General features: G+C 55.1%; 1 protein-coding gene across 2 annotated transcripts; it reads left to right on the top strand.

Annotated features, from left to right (window-relative positions):
• Positions 1 to 951: 951 nt before the first annotated feature.
• Positions 952 to 16,588, top strand: LOC131669103 (carbonic anhydrase 2). 2 transcript variants are annotated; one of them, XM_058943733.1, is made up of 8 exons: positions 952 to 1,281; positions 6,075 to 6,275; positions 8,252 to 8,373; positions 10,736 to 10,831; positions 12,169 to 12,283; positions 12,694 to 12,810; positions 13,734 to 13,912; positions 14,556 to 16,588. In XM_058943733.1, exons 1-8 carry the CDS (start codon positions 1,242 to 1,244, stop codon positions 14,622 to 14,624), a joined length of 939 nt encoding a protein of 312 aa, XP_058799716.1. In that variant the 5' UTR covers positions 952 to 1,241; the 3' UTR covers positions 14,625 to 16,588. The 2 variants fall into 2 exon arrangements, with proteins under 2 accessions (XP_058799716.1, XP_058799717.1); XM_058943734.1 differs by lacking the exon at positions 12,694 to 12,810 and having other exon boundaries at positions 966 to 1,281.
• Positions 16,589 to 16,621: the final 33 nt, after the last annotated feature.

Here is a 16,621-nt window from a genome sequence, read left to right as displayed (position 1 = left end):
TTTTACGTAAACCATCGGCTGCATTCACCTTATCTCTCGCCTCTCGCACAGCGCGTTGTTTTTCCCATTCCGCGCAAAGTATAAAAAAAGTGCCTGCCGCAGTCGGTCGACGCGTCTCGAGAAAGGAAAGCAAGGGAGGAAACCGGTCGCGAAAACGGTGCACACATTTGGGTCGACGCGGCGCGTCGCTGGAACAGGTTTTTTCCCGCGGACGCCTCTCGTAACTTTGGCGCGCTGCGCCGCGGTCAATTTGCCGAGGGGGGCGAGCTATTTTTAAAACGACTCGTTGCATCGGGTCGCCTCTCGGGCACTCGCCTGTCCGGAAGATCGGATCGGCAAACACACCGCCGCGGTCAAGTGGCCTCACTGCCGGACGAGCGGGACGCGACGAATGCGAAAGCAGCGTGGATAAGGCAACTGGGGACGAGCTTGCGGGAACGAAGTCGCGCTTGCAAAGTGAATCTTTTTATCCGCGAGTATCCGAGCGATAAGAAAGTGCGCGCTGCCGAACAGCACGTGCTGCGAGTACGAGGATCGGCTAGCTGTCAAAAGCGTCGTCGCTTATTTTCGCGCCATGTCTGACGAGTACACAGGCCTCTGTCGTTTCCAGCTTGGCTCCGAGAAGCAAGAAAGGGGCTGTCCGCGATAGCGATCGCAAAGGCTCCGAGAGAGTGATTTGTGGCAAATCGACGTTGTCCCCTCGGGCGAGTTATGGGTACGCAGCGCGGCAGGTCCCAATCGCCAGACTGCACAGAGCGCTCGAGCGCGACACAGCGGCGGCGGTGGCGGCAGAGGTCGGGTGGGAGCGGGGAGAAAGAAGCGGTGCGCGATTTCGGAGCGCGCGAGGGAGAGAGAGCGCAGTGCGCACGTGTAAATATTTAGAGGCGCATGCGCGGCTGGAGCTAGCGGCGATGGCGCCTTCACGTGACGTAGCCTTGACGCGGCTATAAACGGCCGTGCGGCGACCGGCCGATCTACACAACGCGTCCAACTCTCTTCTCCGGCGCATCGGCCTTTCGTTCCGAGCCAAATCGCAAGTCCGTACAGCGCGAGTATTGTGCATCGTCAGTGTGCTAATCCGGCAATCAGCGGGAGTGCAACGAGCCGATTTCCCAGCTAGCATAGCGCCAGAGCAGTTTCTTCGTTCGACAGTCGGCAGGAAGATTGCCAAGACGAGCGCGAGCAAGCCCTACTCGGATCTTAATTTCGCGGACCTCAATTTCCGATAAGCGTCCCCCGCGATGGCTGGCTTTTGGGAATGGGACTACTCCAGTAAAAATGGTGAGTTCAGCCGATTAGACCGATCAGAAGGTTTTTTCTGCTCCTTTCGTTTCTGTGCTGGCATTCAAGTCAGCGATGATTTACGCGCGTCTAATTGGAGGTTAACGCCTTCGCCAAGTTTATTTATCGTATACGGAACGGATTTTCCCGGGGCTTCCTGTTGCCGCGCGCTGCAATGACGACAAGAAAGTTTCACGGCCAAAGCGCTTTAACGCGACGAAAAGAAAGGTAAAGACGCTTTTTCTTTTCGGACAGCGCGGAAAGTCGCTAACGAGAGTGTGTTATATTTTATTCTGTTGTCAAGTTTTTCAAATTTATGCTCGATGCAACACATTCGATAGCGTTTGCTTAGCTGTCGCCCTATTAGCGCGATCATATTAGCACGCGCCATCGAACCTTTTCATGATTATCCGCAAAGCATTTCAAGGATGAATAAAAAAAACGAGTTCTAATTCGCGCGCGCTGCTCTTTACTTACAGTCGCGTCGCACGAGGATCGCGATAAAAGCGTGCGAAAGCTCGCTTATCGCGACGCGAGCGTTCAACAGAAAATCTCTTATCGGCGACAGAAATTGCAATTTTCCGCGGTGACGGATTTCCTGCGCGCTGCTACGTTATAATAGGCATCGGGAGCCCGATTACAGAGTCCGCTATTTCCGCGCACTTCGATCTGTTATTTGCTTTTCTCTGTTCTCTATCGTTTTACAAGGCGCCGTCGGGTCATTGGAATCTCTGTACCTATCTCGGGGCCATTTCTATTTTTTTCCTATCGAAAATGACGACAAGGTGAGCGCGTGCTTCGTACGACGTAAAATCGTTCCGATGAGAGGTGCATTCCACCTCGAAGCGCTCCCCCGAAACGTCGAACTGGTATTTTCACGAGGAGCGCTCGCCCGGGCCATTTCGGTCGAAGCGCTCGGATCCGCGCGATGAACGAAACTCCGGTGAATTAACTTTGGGCCATATCCCGGCAGGCGGGTGAATCGAGTCGCTCGACAGCTCCGACGCGAGATAAAGCAAAAGCGAACGAACGCAACGATCGGTCACGCGACGTTGTTCGTAACACGTCCGCGCAGGAGCGCGCTAACAGGTGGCGAGATGCGCAGCTCTGTCCGCCCTGATCGATGCGTTCGCGGAGAAGAGCAAAGTGGGGAGGGGGGAAAAACGGAATAGACGCGGGAGCTACGACCCCGAAATGGGCACAAGGTTTCGACTCGGCGGGGTGCACACGAATCGCGCGTCACGCGAGCAGTCGTGTGTCCGTCGGTTGGCCCCCGCGCGCGAGTTTTATCAATGCGCGGCCGCGCTGTCACTGGCGAACGAGGTAACCGTGCCTGCCTACGCGTACAGGCCGCGCACCGCGACAATCGACGCTCGTCGGGGATTTCCCGTCGCGACGAACAGCGCGCCCTGCCCCGTCTCTCGGCAAAGGAAAACACCGACGCGCGCGCGCTCGTTTATTTACGAGCCGTTCCGAAGGTATCGGGCGGCGAGTCCGCGCGTCAACGAGCGAGAGGCAAGCGAGCCGAAAGCGATCCTCCGACGCGGCGGGCGGCTGTTGGTTCGCGCGAGCGCGCGCGCTCCTCGGGGAAGGAAAAGTCAAGGGAAAGCAAGCCGTGGGCTAGCTCGTGACGCCGGAGTCGGCGAGAGTGGACTTTCTCGCGCGCGAGCTCCCGCAGGTGCTTCGAGAATTCAGCGAGCTCCGGCGAGATTTCCGCACCGCTCGCGCGCGCCGATAATCGTGACTCGCGCGCCTTTATCGGCGAGACTTTGGAATTCGCTCGTCCGGATAAGGAGGTCGCGCTCGCCGCCTTTGTCCGGGCGTTACGCGCAGCGCAGTGCGACGCCAGCCGAGCGGGGACTCCTCGTCCGTTCGCGCACCCTTGTTTGCACTTATCGCAAAGTAGTCGCCCATTAGCGGCGCGACGCCAAGCCGTCGTGAGTCATCCGCCGTGACGAAGGAGGAAGAGAGGAGAAAAACGGCGCGGCAACGATCGTCGCGGAGGACCGCGGCGTTTGCTCCGTATCCGCGCCGTCGTCGCGCCGCGGCGAATCGGCCGATCCCTCGCGCTCGAGGATCGCTAATGGGCGGTCCGCTTGCCCGCTTGGCAGATGGCTATCGAGGGCCGATGGGCGCGCTCGATAGCCGCAACGCGAGCACGAGGAAAACGGGGATTGTAGGCTAACAAGGAGAGCCGCCGTTGCGAGCGGGCTCCCTCCCTCCCTCTTTATCTCTAATTGCTGAAAATTGGCGGAGAGGTCTGTGGCCGTTTCTTACTCCTTTTCGCCGGCGCCGACCTTGCGCCAGATCAAAACTTGGCGAGAGTTCAGCGGCGATAAGCCGCGCTCGTTCCGAATGCATTCGTTTTGCGCGCGCCCAACTAGGCCTCGCTGCACTGTCGCGGCGCCCCGATGCACGCTCGTCTTCGGCCGATCTGATTCGGACTGCGCGCCCTGTGCCTTCCCGCGGCTCGCTCGGCCTGGACGACGATCGGTTGCTTCCGAGTCGCGCGCCGTTCACGCGACCAGTCGAGGAGGAGGAATGATTTTCTTCGCGTTTCCGCCAATCGTGGGTTTTCCTTTTTTATAAAAAGTTGATTGACTTTGGGAAAAAAGTCATTGACGAGGCAATTACGGCCAAATTGTTTCCAGCGTCCTTCTTTTTCAACGGCGATCGCAGTCGTTACTTGGTTTGTCGCGTGGGAGGAAAAAAGATATCGCATTAAAACACGTTGCGCAATCGCGGAGTTGGAGACAGGCCGAGGTGTACGGAAAAATGGATCCGAAAAGCGGTTGTTGCGTAAGAAAACAACGGACGGCTCTCAAGGAGGCACGCAAGAGCATAAAATTAATTAAATATTTTTTTTCTTCTCCCGGCAACCTTCGCAGTTTCTGAATTACAGCCTATTGGCTGTCGAGAAAAACGGCGCAGACTTCAGCGCCTCGTCTCCCGTTGTAAAAGCTAATCGGCCGAACAAATTATTTACGATCCGCGCGCGGCACTACTTAGCAGGCAGTCGCGCGCGCGCGCGCGCTCGTAAGAACGAGCCTGTCAGCAGCCCGAACGACAGTTGACGCAACGCCGCGCGCTCGCGCGTCCCGAGGCGTCGCGTTTCCATTGTTTTTTCCGGCAGATGCACATTTCGAATGCGCGACAGCTCTTCTCTCGCTGCATTGTTGCCGGCGCTTCCAAGGCGAAGAGGAGCAGCGCGCCTGCCGCGACGAAGGGAGTCGACCGACGCGCGCGCGGCCACTGTGCGTTCTCGGGAGCATCTCGCCTCCGCTCTCGCGAGAAAGACGCGCCGGCGTTCTTCGTAACCTCCGCGGACACTCGCGAGTGAGCATTGCTGGGCGTTCGGTTCTCGGTCTCGTTTTCGCTGTTCGCCTCGCGGCCGAAGGTCGGAACGACGACCGCCTCCCCGGCGACCGGTCGGGTTCGACGTACGCGCGGACCGCGCAAACTTGCGTAACCGTGCGTCGTCGTCGTCGTCGCCGCCGCCGCTCGACAGGCGTTTATGCCGCTGCGTCTCGTTGCCTCGCTGCGCTACGCTCTTATCCGCGCGGCTCTATATTAAGCCGCGCGCCGACGACCGCTTCGGTTCTTATTGTCGTCTGCTCGGCAGTATCTCGTCCTTCGGGACGGAGCGGCGCGCGCTTTATTCACGAGGGCGTAGCGTCGACGAAAAGGGACGAGGAGGCAAGCGCGCGCCCGCGAATTATCTAATCGAGCGATAAACCAACGTCGTCCGGCTCTCTTCCCCCATCGCGCGCGCGACGCGCGATCGTCGTTCGCTCGGGCACGTGACAATTTTTACGAGCATCGATCGCGCCGCGCCTAATCAGTGCTATCTCCCGACGTATTTGCGGCTCGCCGCGGATTCGCCGCGCAGCGCCGAGGTGCGCGCGACAAGTTCGGAGCACCGCGCCGCGCGTCTCCGCTCCCCCGGCTTCGGGCACGCGAGCGGCGCCGGGGAGGCTCCTTCGATCGCCGCACGGAGACGCGTGCCTGAATAAATGACGATGGCTCTTTTTTTTTCTTTTCGAAAGCGCGTCGCGATCGTCGCTGTCGCTCGGGTCTCGTTCTCAACTGCGCGTCAGCCTTGGCTGCCCGCGACCGTGCGCGCACCAGTCCATCGCCTGCATCGACGAACGGTCGGCCGATTGGCCGGTCGAGTCGTCACGAACAGTTTCGCGCGCACGCGCGAATCATCGATCGTGCGAGGAACAAAAATATCACGCGATCGCAGCTCGCATCGGCAATTCCAATCAATTCCTCCCGCCTCTTTCCCCTTGCGCTCCCAATTACAAGTGAAAATCGATGTAGCACCATCGATTATTACGCGCTCGATGGCACGTACACTTGCACGGCGGCGCTCGTTACGTCCAATCGAGTCGCCGGATCCGTTACCGATCAAGCAGACGCGAGTCGAGAGAGCAAGCGGAGCCATATCGAGATGTGGAAAAACAAGCGCCGATCGCGCCTCGATTCCGTATAACAAGCCGCGCCACTCTCGAGCGGCACGAGGACTTGAGTCAGCGACTCGACCTTCCGCGATTGCAAGCGCGAGTCGGCGCGCGCCGACTTCGCTCGCGAAAATTCGAGTGCGCGCGGCACTTGTTTAATCCTCGCGGATGAAATGGGCAGAGGACGATCTTCGGCTGCGAATGACGCACAGCGCCGAGCGGCGGGGATGCGCTAATCGTACGCGAGGTCGCGCGCCGCCGGAGGCTGGACTCCGAGCGCGCAGCAAAGTCGCCGCCACTGACGCCGACCGGACTCGTGGAATGTTTCAGGACCAAGCACGTGGGTGGAGAGATTCCCGATGGCGGCGGGCTCGCGCCAGTCGCCGGTCAACATCGAGACGGATCGCGTCGAGTCCGACCACGAGGCGCTGCTGAGCAAGCCCCTCCGATGGAAGTACCCGGCGACGGCCTCGCGGCAGCTCGTCAACCCGGGCTACTGCTGGCGCATCGACTGCGACGGCGACGGCACCCGTGAGTACATTCCCACGGACGCGGCGGCAGTCTGCTGCCCGGCCACCTCGCTGATCGCGGGCGGCTCGAAGCGAGCGAACCACCAATGCACTGGCTCGCTCTTATATTTGGATTTGTAAACAACAACGGCGTTTTGGCGCTGCGCAGTTCGCACTAGGCCGTACGAGCCGTGTGCTATATTCCGGCGTGGCTTAGCAGCGATTTGCATAGCCCCGGGCACGAGCGAGAAGCGTGCGCGCAGCAACGACCGGCGGCCCGAGCGCGGATCAAAGCTTTTCATAAGCAGTATAAAGCTATCCGCTCGGAACGATTTCTATATTACAATGCTTTTTATTGCTCTTGACCGAGCTCACCTCGTGCATAACACAATGAGCCGCGCTTTTTCGTTGAATTCATAATTTGTTTACAAATGAAACGCGGTATACCGTGACAATTGGAGCTGCATACGAACGCGCGATTCAGGGACTGGAAACAGACTCAAGCGAGTAAGCCAGTGTATGATTTTTCTCGGATAATAGCTACGAAAGCACGCCAAGTAAAAGTAGTTTTCGAAGAGGGATAAATCTGCGCAAATCCCGAAAACGTGGTTGGAATGAACATCCGAAGTCGATCGCGCGCAGCATTTTGCCGTGACTCGAAAGCTCTTCGGAGGAATCCCAATAGCCGCGGGGACGATTTTCGCTGCATTTGCACGTTGCGAAATTATCGCGCGGCAACATCTCGAACGGCGTTAAACGGCGGGACGTTGAAAAATAATCCCGCTAACGCGCGCTGCTCGCGAACGAAAGTAAACGTTATTCCGGCGTCGGTCGGCGTACGCTCGTGGCGCGCGAAACCAGTTGCAATAAAAATAAAACGCCTGACAGCCGGAGCACGTACAGGCGACATTTATCGCCCGCTCTTGGAGAAGAAAATAACAGATGCCGGAAAAATACGAGGCCGTATGTTGGGAAAATTATTGGTAATCCGACGCGCGGAGGAGCATTGATGACTTCGAGAAACGAACGAGACTGGAAATCGTGCGGGCGGTCGGCGTCTGTGCGAAGATACGAGCTGACCTTGGCTTACGACTCACTACAACAGTGGAAAAAACAGGGCAGACATTCCGCAAAATGAATTAAGAGCACGCGAGTTGACGACGACGACGACGACGACGACGGCGGAAAGAGCGCGCGGGTTACGCAAGTGCCGCGCCGCTCGATTCGCTTTCGTTTGCGTCCGCGACGCCGACGAGAGATTCACCTGCAGCCGGGCCGGTCTATAGCCGCGACGCGCGCCACCGTCAATTCAAGTGTATCGACGCCGATTGCCTCGATGTCGCGCGCTCGTGCGCTAATCAACGCCATCGCTCGACATCGAGGAACCTCCGCGTCGCAATTCGTTCGTGGACTCACGACAGCGAAAGCAAAGTATCGAACGCGCAACGAAAACATCATGAAAATGTATATCGTGACGCGGTGCTCGAGCGATTGCGTCACGAGCCCCGTCGGCTGTATCGCAACGATATTTCGACGGACCCTCTCCTCCCGTAACAAAAGTTGGCGGCCCCTCGAGAAGCTCGCGCGTATGTGCTGAGCGATGGGATCATCTTTCGGGCATGCCCGTGAAAGGCCGGCACGCGTAGGACGATAGGATTCTCAATTTATTTCGCCAGTTTTTTTCCACTTCGCGCGAAACGCGATTAGCCGACGGTATCCGACCTTAGCTACTCGGACGCGCTAGGTTCTTCGGCGTCAAAGTCGAAAGCGCGCCCTTCGGCTCGAGTTATTTATCTCTCGCCAACTCGGCGTTCAAGCACCACGAGTGCGAAAGTTTGTTTGTCCTCTCTCTCTCTCTCTCTCTCTCTTTTGCTGGCGCCGCGTGTCCTTTCCTACGTCATCGCTGAAATTCGAAAGGCGGGGAAGGGATAATTTTTGCGACGATACGATCGAGACCCTTACGCGCTCGATTGTCATTCGCTGTTGGTTCGTTTTCAGTCCTCACCGGAGGCCCCTTGATGGACGACGTGTACAAGCTCGAGCAGTATCACTGCCACTGGGGCTGCAGCGACTCGAGAGGCTCGGAGCACACTGTCGACGGAACTGCTTTCTCCGGCGAGGTATGTGCTCATACAACACTGATGGAAACTGCAGCTCCAATGAGACGCTCGATTTTTCTATCGAATAATGCATCTGCTTGAAAATTGCCAATACAGTTCGCCGCAGCACGCAAAAACAGAAATAAAAAGAGAAAAAAAAGAGAAAAAAAATGAGAAAAAAAATGAGAAAAAAAGAAACAAGGATGAGTCTACGCAATTTTCCAATCGACTGGCTGCAGCGCATCGATCACTCCCTCGTTCGCGCACACTGTAAAATCGCTTGGCGCTCCGAGCCGCGAAAGACGCCTCGTGCGATGAGATCTTATTCATGATCGCGCACGATCGTCGTATGATGAACTTGTTGCTCGAAGGAACTTGCTTGTAAATAGATTCGGATTACCGATAAGTCAGCTCCATCGAGTATCTTGCTTTGCCACACACGCTGTTTATTATCGGATGATATCGGATGCCGGCCTATAAACTTTCGATCGCAGGCAAACAAGTGCTCGACGTGGATTTGCCTCTGCTATCGAGAGCGACGAATACGTTGAATTGAGAGCCGCTCGGAAAGCCTCCAAACGGAAGGTCGCGCCAATGCAGGCGACTCTGACGTCGCGAAGGCGCGCAGACGGCCGCCGAAACGAGCTCGAGCGACGCGCTTTGCGCTGGCCGACGAGCAATTAGAAAGACCGCTCCGAGAGCGAGCGCGCGCAATGCGAGAAACAACGAGGCGCACATTCGGGAGTGACGGTGCTCGACGATGAACGTACAAAACGCGCTGCCGGGTGCGTAACAATGTCAAATCGCGCTCGCGACGGATGAATCAATCGCGGCGAAAGCCGAGCGCAAGTCACTCGTCTATTTATAATTCCTTTTGTCTTTCAAATCGAGTTTTTTTCTTTTCGTTTTCGAGCGCTCGCGCCTTACGTGCGAGCGCCGTTCGGCTGTTTAGCGACGCGACGCGCCTCTCTCTCTCTCTCTCTCTCGTCGGCGGCGGCTTAAAAGGATTATGCCGGCATTGCGCACTCCCGCGTAACTCGTGAAAACGATATCGTTCTTTCCCATCTGCACGACAACGGCCCGCCCATTCGCTTTCATTACCTAAAGAGACTCGGGAGTTTTATTACTTGACGCATTCCCGGAGGAAAAATTGGATTAGTCGGAGTGTCCTTTCGCTAACAGGTCTATTTTCGAGTTCGGCGGAGTAGAGACGGTCAATATTTGGCTTGGCGCGAATCGACTTAAGACGACGAGCCAACAATACCTTAGTCCGCGCGTCGCGTCGCCCGTCGGTTTACATTTTCTTTCCGCGGCTATCGTTGCAGCTGAATCGCGATGGTGACTAATCGGCTTGCGTTCGGTCGGGAAAGGCAGTTCGGGCAAAGCGGAATCGGATTTCAGCCGACAGCTGCGCGTCTCGTTCGTTTCAGTTCGAACCAGTTTGTCAAACGGCCTCACTGGGTCGCCGCGAATCATCCCGCTCGTTAAGTAACAATTGAACGATCTCGCCGCGAAAGTGGCACTGCGCACTGTTGTGTCATCTGCCAGCGCGCGGCGCGCCTCTGTTGTTCTTACCTAAGGAGCTTCCGTTGTCGCGCGTCGCGGATTACAGCCGCTGAACTATTGCGCAAGCGACGATCGCGCGGCGTCACGCGAGTCTTCGCTCGCATCGATTCCCCCCGTCGATCGAAGCCATATTTTTTTCTTCGTTTGCTTCTCGTCCCGCCTACTCGTCGTCATTACCATGTCGAGCGGCCAACGACAAACGAATCGCTAATCGTCTATTAACGGCAGCGACGCACAAGCATAAACGGGCGTTTAACGGAGCGAGTCGGTAGGCAGAGCGGCGATCGATGCTCGCCGAGCGAAAATTGCAGGAGCTTTTCGTACGGCCGCGTCGCGTGCGCTGCGCATAATTTGCCGCGATGCGCGCGGCCGATCAACTGGTGGCTAATTAGCGCCTAAGCTCGCCCCGGCTGTTTCCTTGTGCAACGCTCCGGCTCGAGTCGGCCGAACGCGTGGCTATCGGCTACGTGGACGTAACTAATTGCAAGCCGCGCGCCTGAATTAATGCTCAGTCTCTCGGCCGTGTACGTGACCACGCTAAATCTACAATTCCCAGAACTGCCTCGTCGACGAGGCGCGCGTGCGAGCTACGTCACGTCGGAAGCTGCTGCCCGTCGTTACTGGCAATTGTTGTCCGGTTGGTCGTTGGTCCATAAATTGGATCCTGCTGCGTGCCGCCACTCGTCGACGCGAATGCGACCGCGCGGTCAATTGGCTTTCCCGTGGATCGCGCGAGCGACTCGAGCGCGGAGTCGTCGCTGGCGCTTGCGAGCCCTCGCCGACTATGCCTGAGGACAGTTCCTTTTCCTTTTTACAGCTGCATCTCGTGCACTGGAACACCACCAAGTACAGGACGTTCGCCGAGGCAGCTAAGGCTCCCGATGGACTTGCCGTGCTCGGGGTTTTCCTCAAGGTGAGTGATCGTCTTCGAGCGAGCTTTCCCGCGCGGACGCGGACGGACGGACGGAGACGGTGTACTCGTACTCTGGCCCTAATCGATACGAGAACGTAATCAACTTGGGATTTTCTTCGGGAAATCTCGAGCAGCGTTACGTTAATTGGCGAATCATTGCGAGCAATCGCAATCGTTGCGCCAATCGTAGACGTCCGGGCACTTGACGGCAGACCGAACAATCGAACGTTCGATGTGCGATTTAACGTGGCCTCGGCAAGACAACCTTCAAGAACGTTCAGCTGCAAATTTATACGCTACCCTCGAAGATTAAGAACAAGTTTACGATGCTACGTCAAGCGATATCAAGAGGCGCCAGCTCGTTAGTGTCGTTTACATCGACGAGCATGGTATTTATTGCGTCAACCTTGCAGCATACTTATTTCGATGTTGTTTCAACGTTGCTCTCGTGGATGGAAATCAATGTAATCGCGTTAATCTAACGGAGCGGTCGTGCGAGCAGCGAGGGGGAGAGCTCGGTTCGCTTCTGTTTCCGAAACTCGTCGAGTACGTTTCGATTTGTCAAGCTTGCTGGGCGTGCGCGCGAAGGGAAGAGAAGCTGGTCACGCGATGGCAAACGGGGAGGAGGAGGAGGAGGAGGAGGCCTCGTACGCCGCTGGAGTAGCCGAGTCGAGCCTGCGTACGCACGCGCGCGACTGCCAGACAGCGAGGCCCCCGAGCCGCGGACGGATCTTGTACGGGTGCAGAGCACGACGACGGCGGCTCCCCTTGCGTAATGCGCGCGCCCTCTCCCGAACTGAGCGGAATCCGCAGCAGCGCGCGTCGTTACGCGTCCTCTCTGCATTTGCGCCAGCTGTCCTCGATTCGCTCTGTTTTCGAGCGCGCGAATCGATCGTCGTCCGGCGTTGCGCAATTCTCCGCTAATTAGATCGCGAGCGCGGGGCCGTTATGCCGATCCTCGCCGGCTGCTTTCCCGTCGCATTTGGCCCTCGTTACGCCGATCGACGAGGCTGCGCGCGGTCGCCTGAGATTCTCCTGCGTTTGCGTGCTCGCGTGATCCGGAGGAACACCTTTCCTCGAGGATTCCCCTCGCGAGCTTGCGCAACGCGACGGCGAGTCCCGTTTAAAAAAATTGCACACGAGCGACGAGACACTCGGGCAGTGCGTCGTCCACGGAGCGGCCGAGAGTGGGCGACGTGTCGTAATCTGGTCGACGCGCGCCTGTCTCGCGGGTTGTGCAAGCTCTCCTTCGCGACCGAACCGCGAAAGCTCGCCGGCATCGCGAAACAGCGGTCGACCGCCGCCAGAAGAGTGCACCGGTTGGCTTGGTTTTGCAGGTGGGAAAGCCGCACGAGGAGATGGACAAGATCGCTCGCTTGCTTCCGTACGTGTGCCACAAGGACGACAGCATCGACATAAACGAGCTGATCGACCCGAGCCGCTTGCTTCCCGGTAAGTAGTCGATGTGGTGTCCCCGTTGGCCAGCCTGCCCGTTCTCGCCCGTGCGCGTCCGCGCGACCTTCGTCCCGAGCGCGCCTGCGACGCTCGGACTGCCAATGGGAAAATTAACTCTTGCGAATTGTGAGCCACGCGCGGGGAGCTCTCGAAATAGCCACGCCGGTTATGTTGCGGCTTACCTACGCGAGGTGGTCGCCAACGCGAGACACGGCAGTCCACGCCCGTGTCTCGTCAACCGGAGGAGGGGTAGAGAATAGCGCGCGTAGGCTGTGGCGCTAGCCGAAGGTCGAAGGTCGAAGGTCGAAGGTCGAAGGTCGAAGGGGGGAAAAGAGGACGCGCGGGAACGGGCCTGGTCGTTCGTCGCGCAGCCGACCGATGTGGCAGTCGAGCCTGCTCGTCCTTAGTGCGGGGTGGACGAGCCGGCAGCAGCACGAGGAGCGGCGGCCAGCGCTGCGCCAACCCCTGCATGCGCTGGGCCGGTCGGATTATACGCCCGGAGAACAAGCCCGACAAGTGGCAAGGTATGCGCGACTCACCACGGCGCTCAGCTGCCACCAGCACCATCGGCCTCGCGCCGAGAGCTCAGCACCCTCCACGTCCACGTCGCACGACTGTTCCGCGAGTCCTGGCCGTAGCTCGGCCGAGCGCGAGTCTCCGCCGGCGAGCAGTCCTCCTCTCCTTCGTCCGCGAGGGGGCGAGAGGGAGCCAGCTCGTCGGCGCGAGTCCATTTCGCGATGTAAGAGAAGCCGCCCCGCGGCCGAGGTCGACTGCGATGCTCGAGCTCCTTTCTCACGGGGTGCCTGCCTGCCTGCCTGCCCGGCTGCCCCCTTTGCCTCCTTGTCGCCGTGTACGCGCGCGGGCGCGTATCGATAACGCAAACGTATCGATCCAAGAGTGAACGTCGTCTCGTCGGAACGACGAAGGTCACGAGCTCGCGAGCGGCGAAGCCGCCGATTTGCATTTCCCGAGCGAGAACCGATGGGTCTCGTGCTGTCGGCGCAGTACGCGACTCGTCGTTTGTAATTACAGTGCTCGCAACGGTCCAACGAGGAAAGCACGTTGTCGACGAAAACAAGGCGACCACGAGATGGAGCGCGAGCGTCCTTTTTGTCGGTCGCGGCGAGGCGCGATAACGACAATGGAGGCCAGCCGGGGCGCGCGCACGTGGCTTTCGTTGACGCGCACAGCAGCACCCCGTCGCACCTTTCTTCGGCTAGCCGACGCACATCGAGCCGGGGTTGTTCGCACTGCTACACTGCCGCGCCGAGCCCACTTCACGCACGCCAGCGCTTGTTATCCTTCTCGCTTGGCGTTGGTCGGAGGCGATCCCCGCGAGCGACTCCTCTCGCGGCGCGAAAGGGGCGCGCGCGCGGGGCTCGCCGAGCTTTCGCGGGCGAGTCTCCTCGTCGCTAACGGCTGCATTGACTTTTTCTCGGCCGGACAGACGACAACGGCTACTGGACGTATCTTGGCTCGCTGACCACGCCGCCGTGCAACGAGAGCGTCACCTGGATACTGTTCAAGCGCTACATCGAGGTATCTCACCACCAGCTCAACGTTTTCCGCAACCTACGCAAGTTCCCGCGGGGCGAGGAGTGCCCCTGCCACGAGAATCACGGCGTCGTGAGTATCGCAGCAGCGAACGATTCCCGTGCGGGAATCCACGCATTTTCATCTTATGTAAGGAAGGACCACCGACGCTGCCATTGCCTTTTCCGGGCACCGATGTTTCTTTTTTTTTATTTTCATCGCGGCGTCCCGGCTAATTGCTCGTATTTGGATTTTCATACAAACCGACGCGAAAAATACGCGGTGAATCATCCCGTTCTTCTTTCATACGCTCGGTTTTCCTCGGTTCTTTGGACGTAAGCACAATAGGACTTGGTTCGTCAGAGACTAACAGCGCCATTGTTTGGGAAGCTGGAGATATCGTTGCGCTTTTGTTTGTTCGTGAAATCTCTGATGAATGTAGCGGAATAAGTATTCGGCCCACGCCGAAAGATCAATAGGTACTCGAAACCGTTGAATTTTAAATATTTGCCATTTGCATAAAAGAATTTCGAGAACGTAAAAATATAGTAGTTGAGAAGAGAAGCTCATTTGGTAGAACAATAAGCGCGTAATCTAGATTTTGTCGGTACGATCGCGAGCTTACTTAGTGACGAAAAATAAGGGAACTAAGCCGGAAGCGAGCTTCTTACAGTCGAGTTGATAGATAAGGCTGCGCGATTGGCAATGAATACTGATTAGTCTGGCACTGTTGCAGGTGATCAACAACTTCCGGCCGCCGCTACCTCTTGGCAATCGCGTGCTGCGGGAATGCGGCAGCTTCTAAATGGAAGAAGCCGCGCGAACACCATCGAACACTGGAAAGAGGAACATCTCATTTGCCACATTCTGCCGGCTATCGCGGGGGATTATCGACGAGGGTGGCTTCAACATCAGCCGAGACGAGGGGGAGGGAGGGGGGGGGGGGGAGACAAAGAAGCAACGAACCAAACATTTCGGCCACATCGATCTACGTTCTATCGACGCTCTGGAGAGTCGCTCGCGTCTTATATGCAATCAAGCCATATATAGAAAACTTATATATTTAAACAACAACGTGCCTTTGAGTTCGAAGACGATACACGCAACGATTTTCATACGACGCATATACATTCACGTAACTTGCATGCACGCGGAGAGGCGCGCCTATTATCCAAAGTGCAATATGCTTGCCCAAAACAATACCAAATTTTTCGACAAATATTTATTATTCTAAGAATGCGCGTGAAAGAGAGACAAAGATTTATAAATATTTATATATTGAAAAAAGAGTATATTTTTAGCGTTAAACGAGAAACATACAGCTCTGGTCGCGCAGTGCGCCCCTTTTTTGTACTTTTCATTCTCACCGAACGAATTATTCTGATCTTATATTCGCACTGCTGTACAATACTTGAAAAACATTCAAATTGATACATTGCACTCAAACGAGTAGACGACAAAATCAAAGACCAGACTGCCACGATTAATTATTAAAAATTTTTGATACTTATGAAAGTATGTCAAGTTCCGATGATTTCCAATTCGCACCATGTACAAAGGCAAAGCTTATTCTTTGTCTTAAATAGCGAGCAACTTACAACCAACCAGTTCTCTACGACACACGAACTCCACGATCGTGCCTGGATCGACGAATGACACGAAAACCGCAATCGGCGAGATGAAGAGCAAAGCGTGCAAACGAAAAAAAAAATGTTGAGTTACACAACTTCTTGAAAAGTATATGCAAGTCATAAAGATCTATCAACATTGCTAAGTTGTTAAGTGCGTGAGAAACTCGATATATAAAGCAGATTTAACACGCATTAAATTTGTAGCCAGTCGTACATGTTTTGCGTGCGCGTAGATGCTAGTTTTCTTTTTAGAAAAGTCTCGTTTGCACAGCGATGATCGTAATATCGTCTTGTTCCGGTGATAAATTGCTATGTTTACCGTAATTATCTACGTCCTTCCATGTTCAATGCGAGTGAACTTAAGTTCATACCTACGTAAAGTTATTTTGTGCACGCTTATATATTAAAAAAAAATTGAAATATTAGAAAATATTTCAAGGATTAATGCACGTTATCTATTTTTTTGTAGATCTGATTATTTTTATAAGAAATTTACAGGATGGTTTTTGCGAATGACGCTGGGGTCGTCAATTGAATAATTTTGTGTTAAAATTTTAATTTATGCTTGCTATATTACGATCTGATATGCTTGTCCTACATATTCTATATGTTCATGATTTGCGCTGATGTTCCTCGCTTGTCTAGAGGATGTTTTGCAGTATAAACACCAAGATATACTTGTAATGTAGTTTGTGTAAAGTAATCGTATTTTTGCATATTGCAATGCTTCAAACATGTTTTCCCGTAGTTTGTAGATACTGTTTGAAAAACAAATTCGCGTTTTAGCGTCAGAGAGAATTTTCGTGAGGCCTATAATTCATGTAATATTTATTATAACATAGATCTTGAAAAAGATTGCTTTATTTTGAAGTTATTTTGTTTTAAAGTATTTCATTTTTAAATGAAATGCTATAGCACTTTTGAAAAGCAGAAGTTTTATTCAAAGAATTAATTTGTTATTTTCGTTTTAATTTACAGTGGCTTATTGCTCGTTGTTTTCTATGAGTGAATTTTGAAGTCAGTGAAATTGTTAGTACCCTCAGTTGGTATAGAATAGAAGACTGCTGGTCGGCTTTGTATTTGTGTCGATTGTGATAGTGTGAAAAAATAAAGAAATAAAAATATAAAAATACAATAGTCAATTATTTTCATTATTCAAGATTTTCTAATA

This window comes from Phymastichus coffea, unplaced genomic scaffold (assembly GCF_024137745.1).
Source record: "Phymastichus coffea isolate CEN01 unplaced genomic scaffold, Cenicafe_Pcof_1.1 PCOF00087, whole genome shotgun sequence".
NCBI classification, from domain to species: Eukaryota; Metazoa; Arthropoda; class Insecta; order Hymenoptera; family Eulophidae; genus Phymastichus; species Phymastichus coffea.
The sequence above is the reverse complement of the archived record's forward strand: the minus strand, read 5'-3'. Positions and strand labels throughout refer to the sequence as shown.